Genomic DNA, 15,680 nt, shown 5'->3' with positions numbered 1-15,680 from the left:
AGTGACTTGTGCTTGCACCTTTGCCTTTTAATAGTGTTAAATTCACATTTACAAATATGATCCTGTTCATTCAGTTCAAAGGAAACAAACTTCCTTCCATACTTGGACAGACTAATTACAAACTAATTCCAAGTCTGTGGCCTACTAACATTTTGTTTACCTCAAATCACAGATGTTAGTAAGAAGCCTTATCAGGGTAAATGGGAAACCACAGAATTTATACCTAATTCTGCTCTGAAAGTTTGTCTCATTGTCTTCCACTCAGGCTTGTCTCCTTCACATTCCTGACGCACTGTTTCTACAATAAGGTACATAATATTCAACAGCACCCTGAAAATGGATTACAAAGATTAAGCAGGTTTGAGAAATACTGACAAAATGGTTTAGCTCACTCAAAACAACTTTATAAGGTGTGAGTAAATCTTGCCATCAGATCATCCAAAGGGAGGGGGAATGGGAGATGAGAGAGAAATAAATTTATGCTTCAGAGCATCATATCTTAAAAGTTTTACTCCACTAATCTCCTTGTGGAACTGGCTATTTACAAGCAACAGAAGTTGTACTCTCTGTGAAGGGACAATGTTGTGCACTGATTAGAACATAAGAGAAGCCATGTTGGATCAGGCCGATGGCCCATCTAGTCCAACACTCTGTGTCACACAGTGGCCAAAAAAATTATACACACACACACACACACACATATATATATACACACACACACACACACACACACACACACACTGTGGCTAATAGCCACTGATGGATCTCTGCTCCATATTTTATCTAACCCCCTCTTGAAGCTGTCTATGCTTGTAGCCACCACCACCTCCTGTGGAAGTGAATTCCACATGTTAATCACCCTTTGGGTGAAGAAGTACTTCCTTTTATCCAGAAACAACAACACCTAGAACAGAGTTCACTTTATAATGCACTATTCATGCAAGCTTTTGGCTTGCGCGCCTGTCTTTTCTTCCTCCTGTTCTCTCTCACTTCCCCAATCTTTGCACTTTAAATACAACATGCTATACCAAATCTAAAATTATGAGTTTTGCACAAATGGGGCTGGATGGGTTACAAGATAAAAGTTGCATATACTCATGCTAGTCCAGGGGTGGCCAAACCGCAGCTCTCAAACTTCTGACATTTATTCTACATGGCTCTTATGTCAAGCAAGTTTGGCCACCCCTGTGCTAGTCCATCGAGTAAAAATTACTAGTGCTTACAGTGGACTATGCAATTTGTGCCGAGGATGCTGGGAGAAACTGGGAAAAGCAGCCTTGCTAACTTGAAGCCCACCATAAAGAGGTATGATCCCATTTTACTTTCTATACCTATGTTCCTTACCTTAGATCTGTGCTGTCAGCCAGGGAGATGGCTGGCTTCCTCACTGCACTGCTGCAGGCTGCACTGTTGCTGGAAAATAAAGCATGTAGTTTTATTGACCATGATATGGAATTAAAGACCATGGTTTGAGAGTAAGGCATTATGAGAACAAATGAACATATTTTGTATACTGGAAAGATGCGCCTTTTCCCAGTTCCCCCTCATTCATCAGGAATGGAGAATAACTGTTAGGGTGTCTTGCAAACTAAACTGCATTAATCTAGTACAGGAGTCCCCAACCCCCAGTCCGTAGACTGGTACTGGTCCATGGACTGTTAGCAACCAGGCCATTTGTATAATTATTTAATTATATATTGCAATGTAGTAGTAATAAATAATAATAATAATAATAATAATAATAATAATAATAATAATAATGACACTGGATTTATATCTACCCTCCACTCCAAATCTCAGAGCAGCTCACAATCTGTTGGAACTCAGTCCTAAAATGGCTGACTGATTCCATCTTAGTAATAGTAATGTTGTTTCTGCAATGTCATGCTGAGTCATGCTGCATCATGATCCAGCTGTTACCTGTTACTGAGGTAAGGTGGGATGACCTCACCTGTAATTAGGCTTTGTGCTGACTCACAAAGCTGATGCAACCTTCTGGTAAGGTTGCATGATTGGTACATGTACTTAGGGAAGCTCAGTGAGCCTGCTCAGTCTGCCTGTAAGGATTGTGGGTACTAAGAGGCTCACTATCTGGGTGGCAGCGAACACTGCTGGTGTTGGATCCTATGCTACTGTGCTTGGATCGTGCTGTGTATACTTACTGGTGTATACTGTTATCTACTGAAGTGTGTACTGATTACTGTGTATGACCTTGGCCTGGCAACGACTCTGAATATCGGATACTAATCTGGTAAATATATCTACCATTGAATACAGCTGTTTCTCTTGTCTATTAATTCCTGTGTTTTGCCTGTCCCTCTCCTTCAGCTCTTCTGCTGCGTGCAAAATTCTCTAACATTGGTTATGGGCCCAGAGCTCCCAGTGTTTCCAGAGGTGCTGCTGTTCTGAAGACAGAGGAGGCAACACAGTGTTTTGGAAGAGACGGAGGCAGACTGCCAAGTTGCCCAGGTGTCCAGTGATAAGTAGCAGAGATGGAAGCTGCAAATGTTGTTTCCTTCTCTGGGCTCAGCATTACTAAGCTGAACGGGACTAACTATGCTACGTGGTCCCAGAAGGTCAGTCTGTTATTAAAGCACCAAGAGCTGTGGGAGGTGGTGGCTGCTCCTTTACGAGGGCTGATAGCAGCTGCTGTAGACAGAAAAGCTGTAGACCTTTTGCGTAAAAAGGATGTTAAGGCTTTGTCTTTAATAGGTCTTTCTTTAGATGACTCCCAGCTGGTGCATATAGCAGGACTGGAGACGGCTCATGACTGCTGGAATGCCTTGAAGCAAATTTACGTCCGAGGAACTGTCGGCTCTCAGATACGTTTGGTGAGAAAGCTTCTGCATACCAGGTTGGCAGCTGGTGCAGATATGTTATCTCATATAGAGTCTATGCGTAGAATGTTTCTAGAACTAAGAGAGCATAACCAAATGTTTTCTGAATCACAGGAGGTGTGCATACTTTTAAGTTCCCTAGACGCATCATATGACGCTGTGATAACGAGCCTGGAGGGTTTGCCTGAGACAGGGTTAACCATGAACGTCGTAACTGGACGGCTTCTTGATGAATTTGGCAAGAGACAGTCCAATTCCTCTCTACGTGCAGAGAGAAAGCCTGTCTGTAAGCCAGAGAGGGGCAGTGGATTTACTGTTAAGGAGGATCCTGACTGTCAAACAGGTAATGTAATGGCTGTAAGGAAGAAATGCTTCCGGTGTGGCTCTTCTAAACATTTGTTTAGGAATTGTCAAGGCCAGAAAGAGAAAGAGAGACGGTCTGAAAAGAGGTCAGCTGCTGATAAGAGTGGTAATGTGCATCTCGTTACTACTGGTAAGTCAACTAATCACACTCAATCTTTCCTAATTGACAGCGGAGCGTCGGAAAACCTCTGTAGAGAGAGGAGTTTGTTTACTACTTACACACCTGTTGATAACCAGTCTGTTGTTTTGGCAGATGGAGTTAAAGCAACTGTTTTTGGCAGAGGGAAAGTGTTCCTGCCAAGCCTAAGGAAGGAGCTGCATATGGGTTTTGTTCCTTCACTTAAGATGAATCTGCTGTCTGTGTCTGCTCTGTGCAGGGAAGGTTTCAAACTGCAATTTGACACCTCGTGCTGTGAGCTGAGGACCAAGGACGGCTTGTGTGTAAAGGCAATGCTGAAGGAAGATTTATACTTCTTGCATACCAAGGTACAAATGTGTAATAACGTCTGTGTGAATAAACCAGTGCATGATAATTGCTGTCATCTTTTACACAGGAAATTAGGGCATGCTGGTTTTCCTGCTCTAAAGAAGACTGTTGAACAGGCAGAAGGCATTAGTCTTAAACCTTGCAAGGAATTTCTTGACTGTGAAATCTGCAAGCTTGTGAAGTCTACAAAAGCTTCTGTGCGTACTCCAAGTAAATTTACTAGTAAGAAACCTCTTGACCTAGTGTTCTTAGACCTGATAGGGCCCTTTAAGGAGTCAGTAGGCGGGGCCAAATATGTATTAAGCATAGAAGATCACTATTCAAGGTATGGTTTTGTTTACCTGTTGAAAGCTAAAACTGAAACCTTTCAAAATATGCAGAATTGGCTAAGGTTTGTTAAGAGAAAAACTGGAAATGTGCCTGCATGCATTATTTCTGACCGAGGCTCGGAATTTGTTAATAAACGTTTTCAAAGTTTGTTTGCAGAGCTTGGGATTGAGCACCGTTTGACTGCTCCATACAGACCTACCCATAATGCTTTTTGTGAGAGAAGAGGCCGTACATTGCAAGACATGTGCCAGTGTATGTTACGTGATGCAGATATGCCCTGGAGATTTTGGGCAGAGGCTATGTGCTGTGCCAACTACAACCTGAACAGAGTTTGGTGTTCATCTACTGGCAAAATACCAGCAAGCCTATGGCATGACAAGGTAACTAACTTGGCAAATCTGCATGTATTTGGAGTTACAGCTTTTGTTCATATTCCTCAACAGCTCAGACGTAAAGGCCAACTGAAGGCTAGATGTATGAGGTTTCTCGGGTATGAGAGGAACGGGAGCTGTTATCGTTTTGGCACGCTCGACAGTCGTGAGGTGGTGATTAGTGCTTCAGCCATGTTTCTGGAGAGATCAGAGGGCTGGGATCGTTGCACCCAATTGCCAGCGTTCTGTCCTGAGAGTGACAAAGGAATCCGGTTACAAGTCAGCTCGATGCCTAGTAACCCAGAGGAGGGAGAGGCGGCTGAGTTAACCCCTGCTGTACCAAAAGAAGAGACGCCTGACGAGGAGGAGATGGAGGAGAAGCCTACTCGTGAGGAATTATCCGGGAGGAATGTGCCAACTGATGAGCCTGCATTGAGGAGATCTACACGTGAAAGAAGAGCTCCTGATAGATTTAGTCCTGTGATGTCTGCTATACATGAGCCTGAGAAATATACTGACATTTTCTCTTTGTCCAAGGAAGAGCAGTGTAACTGGAGGGCTGCTATGGACAACTTTCTTCCCTGAAACGTTTAAATGTTTATGTTGAGACTGATACTGTACCTGCTGGTGTAAAACCCATAGGCAGTAGATGGGTATACAAGGTGAAAACAGACCAGTCTGGGGGGGAAAAGTATAAGGCGAGGCTTGTAGCACAAGGTTGCAGACAGACTAATGAGACTTATGACGAAGTGTTTGCTCCAACGTTAAAGAGCAGTTCACTTCTAACTGCTTTGACTGTGGTAGCTAGAGAAAACCTCCATTTTACCCATTTGGATGTCTGTGTGGCATACCTAAATGCTAATTTGGAGCACCAAATTTATTTAAAGAGACCAGAAGGTATTCCTGGTACTGGAAAGGGATACTGGTTGCTAAATAAAAGCTTGTATGGTCTAAAGCAAAGTGGTCATCAATGGTCAAAATGCCTAGTGGGTACACAGCTAGGGTTTACCCAGAGCATTGCTGATCCATGTGTGTTTACCAAGGGAAGTGGTGAAACACGATGTATTGTTCTTACTTTTGTGGATGACTTGGGGATTCTAACCAAGACAAAGAAACAAACAGATGATATTGTTTCAGCCTTAAGTAAGAAGTTTAAACTGAGAAATCTTGGTACTGTACAGACCTATGTGGGTGTAGATATTGCAAAAACTACACAAGGTTTTAATCTGTCACAAAAACCTAAAATCATAGATTTGTTGGACAAGTACAAGATGACTGATTGCAAAATTGTTTCAACCCCTATGGTGACTGGCTTTGTAAATGATGTTACAGATAGCCCACCATGTAATGTTGAAATGTACAGGTCGTTAATTGGTAGTCTGAGCTATATCAGTAATTGGACACGGCCAGACATATCAGTAGCCTGTAATCTGTTGGCAAGAGCTACCCAGAACCCTAAGCAGAATCACTGGATTGCTGCTAAGCGAGTGTTGCGATATTTAAAGAACACTGCTGACTGGTGTCTTTATATCGAACCTAGGGGGGAGCTAGCACTGAAAGTGTATACAGATGTAAGTTTTGCAAGTGACTGTGAAACCAGAAGGTCAACAACAGGTCTTTCCATTTATTTGGGAGAGGTGTTACTATGCTGGAAGACACAAAAGCAGCGTGTGGTTGCCTTGTCCACCACAGAAGCAGAGTTCTGCGCCCTTTCTACCGCTTGTACTGAGGTAGAATGGTTTAGACAGCTACTAAAGGAACTGCATATAGAGGCAGAGAAACCTGTTGAAATTCTGGAAGACAATCAAGCTATGATTGAGATTGCGAAAGCAGAAGGAGTAAAGACAAGGAATAGATACACTGACATAAGGTACCAGAATGTCAGATCATGGAAGGGTTGATAAACATAAGGTATTGTGATACTGGCCACAATACAGCAGATATGTTTACTAAACCCCAGACTATGGAAAAGCATAATGAGCACTGTAAAAGGCTCGGATTGAGAAACGAACATAACTATTAAGAGGAGAATGTTGGAACTCAGTCCTAAAATGGCTGACTGATTCCATCTTAGTAATAGTAATGTTGTTTCTGCAATGTCATGCTGAGTCATGCTGCATCATGATCCAGCTGTTACCTGTTACTGAGGTAAGGTGGGATGACCTCACCTGTAATTAGGCTTTGTGCTGACTCACAAAGCTGATGCAACCTTCTGGTAAGGTTGCATGATTGGTACGTGTACTTAGGGAAGCTCAGTGAGCCTGCTCAGTCTGCCTGTAAGAACTGTGGGTACTAAGAGGCTCACTATCTGGGTGGCAGCGAACACTGCTGGTGTTGGATCCTATGCTACTGTGCTTGGATCATGCTGTGTATACTTACTGGTGTATACCGTTATCTACTGAAGTGTGTACTGATTACTGTGTATGACCTTGGCCTGGCAACGACTCTGAATATCGGATACTAATCTGGTAAATATATCTACCATTGAATACAGCTGTTTCTCTTGTCTATTAATTCCTGTGTTTTTCCTGTCCCTCTCCTTCAGCTCTTCTGCTGCGTGCAAAATTCTCTAACACAATCTCCTTTACCTTCCTCACCCACAACAGACACTCTGTGAGGTGGGTGAAGCTGAGAGAGCTCTCCTCAGAAGCTGCCCTTTCAAGGACAACTCCTATGAGAGCTATGGCTGACCCAAGGCCATTCCAGCTATGGCTGACCCAAGGCAAGTGGAGGAGTGGGGAATCAAGCCCGGTTCTCTCAGATAACAATCCACACACTTACCCACCACACCAAACTAATAGAAATAAAGTGAACGACTGTATCATCCAGACCCACCCCTCCCCCCCCGGTCCATGGAAAAATTGTCTTCCACAAAACCGTTCCCTAGTGCCAAAAAGTTTGGGGACCGCTGATCTAGTCCACTGCCTTCTGCTCCAGTGTCCTAATCTCTACAAGCCCTAGCAACATCATGCCAATTTCTCAGACAACAGGGTGCTTTCACAAATACTGAATAATGCACTTTGCAACTGAATTTTACTGTGTGAAATGGGAAAATCTACTTGCAAATGATCACTAAAGTGCATTGAAGATGGACTGAAAGTGCACTGTTCAGTATGTATAAAAGCATTTGACCCAACTGAAGCAAAGAAGAATTCTAATCAATTACTGATTAATCAGGCTATGAAACCCTACACAAACCTCTACTGTTGTCTCAGTTCCAGCAATAATAGATTCCCAACCAAATTCCACTATTAGTGTCAACAGTCACCCTTTACTGTCCTCTCCTGCTGCAATTATACACATTGAGATAGTGATATTCTGCAGCTTTGTTGCAATATAATTAGAGTGCCCACTTTCTTAAAAAAACAGATTATTTGGATCCAATGTCTAATATTTTTTATGTAATAAACACTGGATCCAGGTGCTGGAAGATGTGGGAAAAAGTTGGATCATGTGAAATTGCAAAGACTGTCAAGCAAAGCTTGGAATATATCTCTAACTCAATTGAATCAAAAACTTTGCAGAATCTTGTTATATACTTGATGTGAATCCTTCATCTAAATCAGAAAAGTACAGGCAAGACTCAAGGGCAGGCCATCACAATGACTGGGAAAAGGCTTGTGCAATATAAAAGAAAAGCACTATAACAAAAGAAAAAGCAAGGGGCCAAGTAAGGGAGTAGGGAGCTGTTTATGTAAGCAGACCATTTGGACCTAGGGCATGGATTAATTTTTATTAGTATGTGCTTAATTCCTAACTGGCACACTCATTAAAACCATCCACAAAAGTGATCAGTTCCAATTCCAAGTAATGTGCATTTTCTCCCTTCTCAGAAAGGTAGCAATTCTGCATCAGGCATTGGAAAGGCAGATGAAAGGCATTTGCACTGTCATCTATAACCCAGGATGTACTTGGGTCCTGAATTCCAGGGCCTGATACAATTCCCTCTGAACTCAACAGGAAACTTTTCATGGAATCTGATGAAAATTGGATGGATACCAGAGTAAGTCTAGCATCTGATCATCTTTCACAAGCTGTAAAAATATATATCCTGGTGGGGCAGATAATAAACAGGCTATCTAAACAGCCTGCATTCCTTCCAGAGGCCCTACTTTGCAAGAACATGGAACTCACTCAATTTCCATGTTCAAAAGTTCCACCAAAGCATTGAAAGTGCCAACTTCCAGTAGAAGAAAAATGTTGTATCTCATCCAGGACTGAACTTCAGCCTCAGAACTGCATTCGTCAAATGTGCCTGCAACCACAAAGGCATTTTCTATGAGCAAAGACATCCTTTACTATAGCAAATTCTACAATAACCCTATGTATTAAAACCCTAATTTGCAGATAAAAAGTAAGCACAGAGAGGACATAATATGTGCCTCAACTTGAGAACCCAGATACCCCACCAAATTATTGTGCTGTAAAGACAGCAGCTCGATAATTATTTTTTAAAAGTAGCTAAAATATCAGTTTTCCCTAAACATCCAGAACTCACTGCTGAGTTAAGTTACTGAAGGACAAAGAATGAGAATGCTACAATACTCTACAATAAAACATTGACCCAGTGTGGTTTGGTGAATTACAACCTCTCAGGAGATAATTCCACAAGAAACAACACTGTATGGGTTCAGGTACTGTTGTCTGATGTTCTACTTGGTACAATATAAAAGTAATCAAATTAGAGCAAAAACACATCCATTATTATTATGCCACTTTAGTTACCATATATGGAAATAAAAATCACCGAGTATCCCAGGGTTAGTGAAATGCCCATGCCAGCTCTTGATTCAAGGTCGTTCTGAGCAGAGATGGAATATAACCTCTCGTAGTTCACTACCATTGTTATCCCACTCTCACACTTCTGAACTTCTACAAACTTGTCATAAAACAGAAACACAGCCTAAGATGAAACTGTCTCTGGTTCATCATGCTTAAATTTTCAAAGGTAGTAACCAACAAATTAGCTACTGCTCTGCTAATAGCAGCTTTATATCAAAGGTAAAGGGCTTGTTAAAAAAAAAGGCAGGTTAACCAAATTGCTCAGTTAAGTAATACTTCATCAACCATTACTCAACAATTAAACTAAGCATTTCCTCTGACAACAATAAAGGTTTACCTTGTGCAACATAGAGAATAGCTCTGGCCACCTTGAGCCTTTTCTCCCGTGCGGTGACCTCAAGGCCATCAAGAAGCCTCATAGCATGGGTACGATGCTGGTTGATGTCCAGTTCTATCCATTTCTTATCCAGTACTATAAAGCCAAGCAATATGATATAATACTACTTTCTGAAGTATATGTACATTACACACTAGCAGCCAATACAGGTCTGCCCTTTCAGCATAAATTTATTCAAAAGGAGCAAAATGCTGGAAATTGCACTGCACTCAAGTAGTAGTAGAAGGAGACTCAGAGCAGATTATTTCCCATTTCCCTCCCCATCTCATTTCCCCTTCCCCTCCCCACAACAGACACCCTGTGAGGTAGATGGAGCTGAGAGAGCTCTGACAGCAAATGCTCTTGAGAGGAACAGCTCTGTGAAAACTTGTGACTGACTTAAGGTCTCATTAGCAGGTACATGTGGAGAAGTGGTGAATCAAACCCAGTTCTCCCAGATAAGAGTTCATGCAGTTAACCACTACACCAAACTGGCTGTCTGAATCTTTGAATAATGGTGGGATTCAAAAATTGTTTAAAATACGAGAAAATAGCCTGGTGTCAGGATGTTAGCTGAAAGTGCGCTTATCTAAAATTCTGGACAGCACCTGTACATAGACTCTTTATTGTAACATTGGCCAGCCTTGACCTAACAGAGAAAATCCAGGTCAGCAGCAATGCAAAGTTATTGGTCTGGATGAAAGCAGAAGATTTCTATGAATGATAGAGCCCTTGTCCAAGTGCAAACTTATGAAAAAGATCACACTCACAGGTTGTGCTAAGTTCAGCTTATTATATCCCAGTTTGCAACCTGCTTAATCAAGACATTGTGCAAGAAATTACATGAGGAAAGGGAATGACAGATATTGTAGAATATTTAGTGCTACTGCTTGTGCTTCTGTTTACACATTGCAGGATCCAACTCATCATCTGCATAAGGACCAAATTCATCAATACCTACTACATCTAATTTCAATCGAATGTAAATAAAAGAGCCACAAAGACCACCCCACAAGCACTTCAAGGACAGCAACCTCTACAGCTCTTAAAATACAGTCTGAACTGTCAGCTTCAGAGGTTGAACTCCCTTCAACTTCGTGAAAAACACACTGAAAAGTTATTTTAATTTAACCCTTATTTACAATTCACCTGCCCCCAAAAGACCAAAGAAAGTAATAACTTATCAAAAGCACAAACTATTCTTATAAGACTCCAAATAAAGCAGAAGACCCATTGAAATAGATTAAAACAATCCTGTTGTTTAAATGCATTGTTTTCTATTTGAGATTGTAACTCTTCTAGAATACACACAGAGACCTTGACTCTGGAAAGCCCACAAGTGGACTAGAATTAAACTGTTGTAACAGAAAAAGACAACACTCTTACCATGGACCCTAAAATCCTCTTCAAAGCATTTTCTGTTGAGCTGGAATTCAGGGCCTTCGGTATAGCTATACAGTTCTATCAAGAGATAATATTCATACAAAAATCAAAAGTTTAGTGGGTCCCATTTTAAACCAGTTTGAAGGATGGTTTGAAGAATATATCTAGAATATATCTATATAGAATAAATCTAAACCTATGCAACATACATACAGGTCATTATTTGCTATAACAAAAGGATTAACATTATTTATTTCATCTATATCCCATTTTTTTCTTGGTGGGACCCAAATCAGCTTATGTTGTTCTTCTCCCCTCCGTATTATACTCACAACAAACCTGTTAGGTAGATTGGGCTGGCAGTGCATGATTGGCCCAAGGTCACCCAGTGAGCATCCATGACAGAGATGGGTTTTGAACCTGGATTTCCCAGATGCTAGTCCAACATTCTTGTCAATAAACCACCCTAGCATAATAACATTGGGTCTAGAGCAAGCAATATCTTCTGAAAATTGCTGTCATGGGTTTTTCTAATGGTATTATCTTCTTAAACATATATATGGTATGTACATGCTTAAGTTCACTACCACAAATAAACCATTACTAGGGTATCAGAGATGTGAGTGAAAAAACTAAGATATTAATAAAACTGAGACTTTCACTGAAAATTTTATGGAACAAATATTGTTTTCTGAAGAAGTACCTGTATATCAACTAAGAATGCAAACTGAAAAGGAAGTCTCCAGCTCAAATCTTACCCTAGCCACTGACTCAGGAAAGCCATAGTTCTCTCAGAATAAGTACTACTTCTGTAACATAGGATAATAATGCTGGACTACCTGACAGGGCCATTCTAAAGAATAGTTTGATGATACAAAGCACTTGGAAGACAACAAATATTCTAGGTAGTAGTATTATTTTAATATCTAAATGGTTCTATTACATTCTGTGTATCTATCTAGTAATCCTTACTAGAAGAGAATAATAAGCAAGTGCAGACATAACAGATGGTTTGCTGCTTTAACGCTGGTTAAGATCCCACAGTAAGGTAATGATTTATTCTGGCAAGTTAAGCCCTGCCACTAGAGGATATATTTTGGCAAGTAAACCCTGCCACTAGACCTGCTTATCATCTTGCAAGCTGAGAGATAACTTTTAAAATCACTTGTACCCCACTTAACAAAAGAAATCTTGTATGCTACCTTTTATCAAAATGATAACATGCAAGAAACACCAACTATCAACAAACAGGTTGGTATCATAAAAACAGCAAACACATTGTAAGCCAGAGCAATTTAACCGAAAGCTCAAGAAAATCAAATTGCCTTTATTAGGTTACTTAATAATGAAGAGTAGGGTATTTCATAACTAGAGCTCCACCACAGAAAAAAAAATCCTTCTTCTGGCACTTCATCACCTAACTCTTAAAAGTGAGGACATCCAGAGAATAGCTGTGGATGTTGATGCACCACTTAGCCATGGCTTTCAAATATATTTTGTTGCATTTAAATCATCAGATACAAAGTTCATACATATTATGTATGCATGCAAATAAGCTAAATAGTTTACTAATTAAAACCATTTAACCATAGCTAAACACAAACAATGGTTTACAAGCCTACTTTGTTCACACTCCACTTTCATATCCTGATATATGCCGAACTCTTAATCATGATTTGGTATCCAACTATATGGTGGCACGCGGTAATATTACCCCTCTTGAAGAAAAAAAAAGCAAAATATCAAAAGCAAAAATGCTTTGTGTTTTATCAGCTGTGGTTGGTTTGACAATTGTTTGCTGACCTAGAGACATTATTCCATTATCACTCTATAGCTGGACTACTGTAACATGCTCTACACTAGAAGGCCCTTGGAGACAAACCAAAAACAACTGATTCATACACAACAGCCCAATTTCTGCCAGGGGCTACCCACTGCGAACACATCTCCCCTATTTTAAAACAGCTGTATTAGCTACCAGTTTGTTTCTGAGTTCAAGTTAAATGGGCCTTTCATAACCTTTAAAGCAGGGACATCAAATGTGCGGCCTGGAGACCAAATCAGGCCCCTGGAGGGCTCCTATCAGGCCCTCAAGCAAATCTGCTTCCTTCTCCCTCTTGCTTGCTTTCTTCTGTGTCACAACTTGCTTTGCCAGGCTTGCTCAATTGCACAGGGTCTACAGAGCAAATTCCATTTGCTGAGGGTCCTCCCTTGGGAATGAAGGGGGGAAGGGAGAGTTTGCTTTATCAGGATCTCTCAATTGCACAGCAGAGCTACTAAGCCAAGCTTCCCTTCCTTCTATTGGCTAAGGCTTCTCCCCCTCCTAGTCCCCTGGAGAGGGAAGGAAAGAGCCAGAGCTTCCTTTGCCCAGTTTGCTCAGTCCCATGAGAGAGATACAAAGAAAGCATCATTGTAAAAAACAGAAAACAAGTCTGAGTCCTTTATAAAGTTTGTATCTCTGTTTCCTGGCATTACATTTTATGAGACACATTGCCTGGCCCAACAAGGCGTCATTTATGTCAGACCCGGCCCTCATAACAAATGAGTTTGACACCCATGCTTTAAAGCCTTTCACAGTCTAAGACTCACATTATCTGAAGGACCATCTTTCTTTATATGTCCCTGTGAGCCAACTGTGGTCTTCTGGTAGCCACTTTTTAGTAGTTCCCCTAGAAGCAGTTCCTTCCCTCATCTGATGGAACTGCTCCCTAAGGAAGGTGCTATCTTTATATGTTTTTTAGGTGGCACTATAAGTTTGATCCATGGGGTTGCAAAGAGTCAGACTCAACTGTGTGATTGAACAACAAATAAGGCCTTTTTAGTTGTGGGAGCTTAGCTGCAAGCTTTTTCTTGGAAAGTGGAGTTAACAAAATATTATAGTTTTTTAACCTCATAAAAAGTAAGCTGCTTAGAACTTACATTATTTAATAAACAAATAGATGAATATCGCTTTCCTACACAGCTTTCCTTATAAAGGGTGCGATATCCCCTTACAAAAGCAAACAAACAAATTCACCCTTGAAATTTAGCAAAACAACACATAAAACTAGAAACAGCAGTGGCAAGTCAAACAACCACAAACACTTGATTTAGGTAAGATGACAGTGTCTCATTATAAGGGCCAATGACACAAAATTTCTTCTAAACAGAGCAAGGTGTTAGATTAAATTAAACCACTAACTCATGCTTTACCTGACAGCTCAGCAGCCCATTTGTCTGTGTCTGCATATTCAAACTCAAAGTCTGGCGACTCGGAATAGCCCTGGAAAGATGGTGACATCTTAATAAAACATTCAATATTCCAAAGACTGCACAGCTTCTCCCATACAGTACCACCATAGCCCAATAGTTTGTCACTGATCGCAACGATGTCGCGCCATTTACCTGTTTTCTAAACCGGCTTCACTACGTTGCTCAGCAGCAGCACTGCCTAATATTTCACTAGGTTTACAGCAAAGGAACGAAGCGCTGTCCCGTATTTGTACTTCAGGCCGGAACTAAGGCAACTCGCCCTCACAGAGAGCAGGCTTTCGCTGAGGGTTACACAGAGCACAAAGAATACTTTCGAGCGGTTCCCATTAGCAACTTAAGGCACTGGTCTTTAGGAGAGCAGAAGGTAAACAAAAGGCTCGTGTGGAGGCGGCCAATGGGAGCTCTTCCCGTCTTTTTAGGGAAGTGGGCACTGATATGAACAGGCCAGAAGGATGCCGAGGAGCGCAGGAGAACCTTCCCTGTCTTTTATTTTTAAGCCACTTACATCACGCTAGGCCTGACGGTGAGGTAAGAGGCGCCCAGAAAGGGCCACTCCTAACCCTCCCTAGCTCCAGCCCAGGAGCGAGCAAGAGCACGTCCGCCCCGCAACCCGGCCTCTCACCTCCGAGTCCTTGCGTTGGTTGCGGTTGAGTTCCCGACCTTTCCCTCCTGCCGGCGGTGTCAGTCCGAGCCCCGCACTCCGTTGCTTGTTATTGACAATGAGCAAGCCCGTACCTCCGCCGCTGCCCGGCTCCATCGCGACGCGCCTGCAGCTCTCGCGTAAATTCAGGCTCGCGCAGCTAGTTTCTACAGGAAACGCTGTCATCTTCAGTGTGGCGGATGTGTGCCGTAGCTCTATAAACATACCGTAGAGAGGAGGAAACGGCGAAGGATTTGTCTCGTCTCGCGCTTTTGGAAATGTTGTGGTCCCTTGAAGCAACCATCTTGAGAGTGGCGTGGGGTTTTCAAGGCAGGCAGTGAGTGCGTGCCATCCCCCGACCTGGATAGCCTGATCTAGTTAGAACTTGGAAGCTGAGCAAGGTTAACCTTGACTAATATTTTAATAGGAGGCCTCCCGAAAATTACCAGGGTTGTGATGCGGAGGCAGGCAATGGCAAACCAGATCTGAACTTTTCTTGCCTTGAAACCCCTACAGCCTCGCCCAGCTGTGACTTGACGGATTAACCGCCCGCCCCAAATGATTGGCATACGAGTAGCTTTTACCAGGGCTTTTTTTGTAAAAAAAAGCCCAGCCATGAACTTATTTGCATATTAGGCCACACCCCCTGATGCCAAGCCAGCCTGAACTGTGTTCCTGTGCGTTTCTGCTCAAAAAAGCCCTCACTTTTACTGATATCAGCCAACTTTGTCGTGCTTCAGGTTGCCTCTTAATTAGTTTATTTACCCTATATTTCATTGTACTTTTGCTTAGGCCTCTTTGGTTTTTTATTTGTGTTGATTTGAGGGAGAGGATTGATGTTTCTGACAAACCATAGTTG

At 41.8% G+C, this 15,680-nt stretch overlaps 1 protein-coding gene across 1 annotated transcript in view; it reads right to left on the bottom strand.

Annotated features, from left to right (window-relative positions):
• Window positions 1–14,984, bottom strand: part of STRIP1 (striatin interacting protein 1) — a 32,250-nt gene extending 17,266 nt beyond the window's left edge. Inside the window, exons 1-7 of the mRNA XM_060231616.1 lie at window positions 14,804–14,984; window positions 14,122–14,191; window positions 10,933–11,007; window positions 9,508–9,642; window positions 8,523–8,643; window positions 1,345–1,413; window positions 224–330 (exon numbers count right to left, since the gene is read on the bottom strand). Coding sequence (XP_060087599.1) covers window positions 224–330; window positions 1,345–1,413; window positions 8,523–8,643; window positions 9,508–9,642; window positions 10,933–11,007; window positions 14,122–14,191; window positions 14,804–14,938 — 712 coding nt within the window. The 5' untranslated portion in view covers window positions 14,939–14,984. The remainder of the gene's footprint in view (window positions 1–223; window positions 331–1,344; window positions 1,414–8,522; window positions 8,644–9,507; window positions 9,643–10,932; window positions 11,008–14,121; window positions 14,192–14,803) is intronic.
• Window positions 14,985–15,680: the final 696 nt, after the last annotated feature.

Source organism: Heteronotia binoei, chromosome 2, assembly GCF_032191835.1.
Source record: "Heteronotia binoei isolate CCM8104 ecotype False Entrance Well chromosome 2, APGP_CSIRO_Hbin_v1, whole genome shotgun sequence".
Lineage (NCBI taxonomy): Eukaryota > Metazoa > Chordata > Lepidosauria > Squamata > Gekkonidae > Heteronotia > Heteronotia binoei.
The sequence above is the reverse complement of the archived record's forward strand: the minus strand, read 5'-3'. Positions and strand labels throughout refer to the sequence as shown.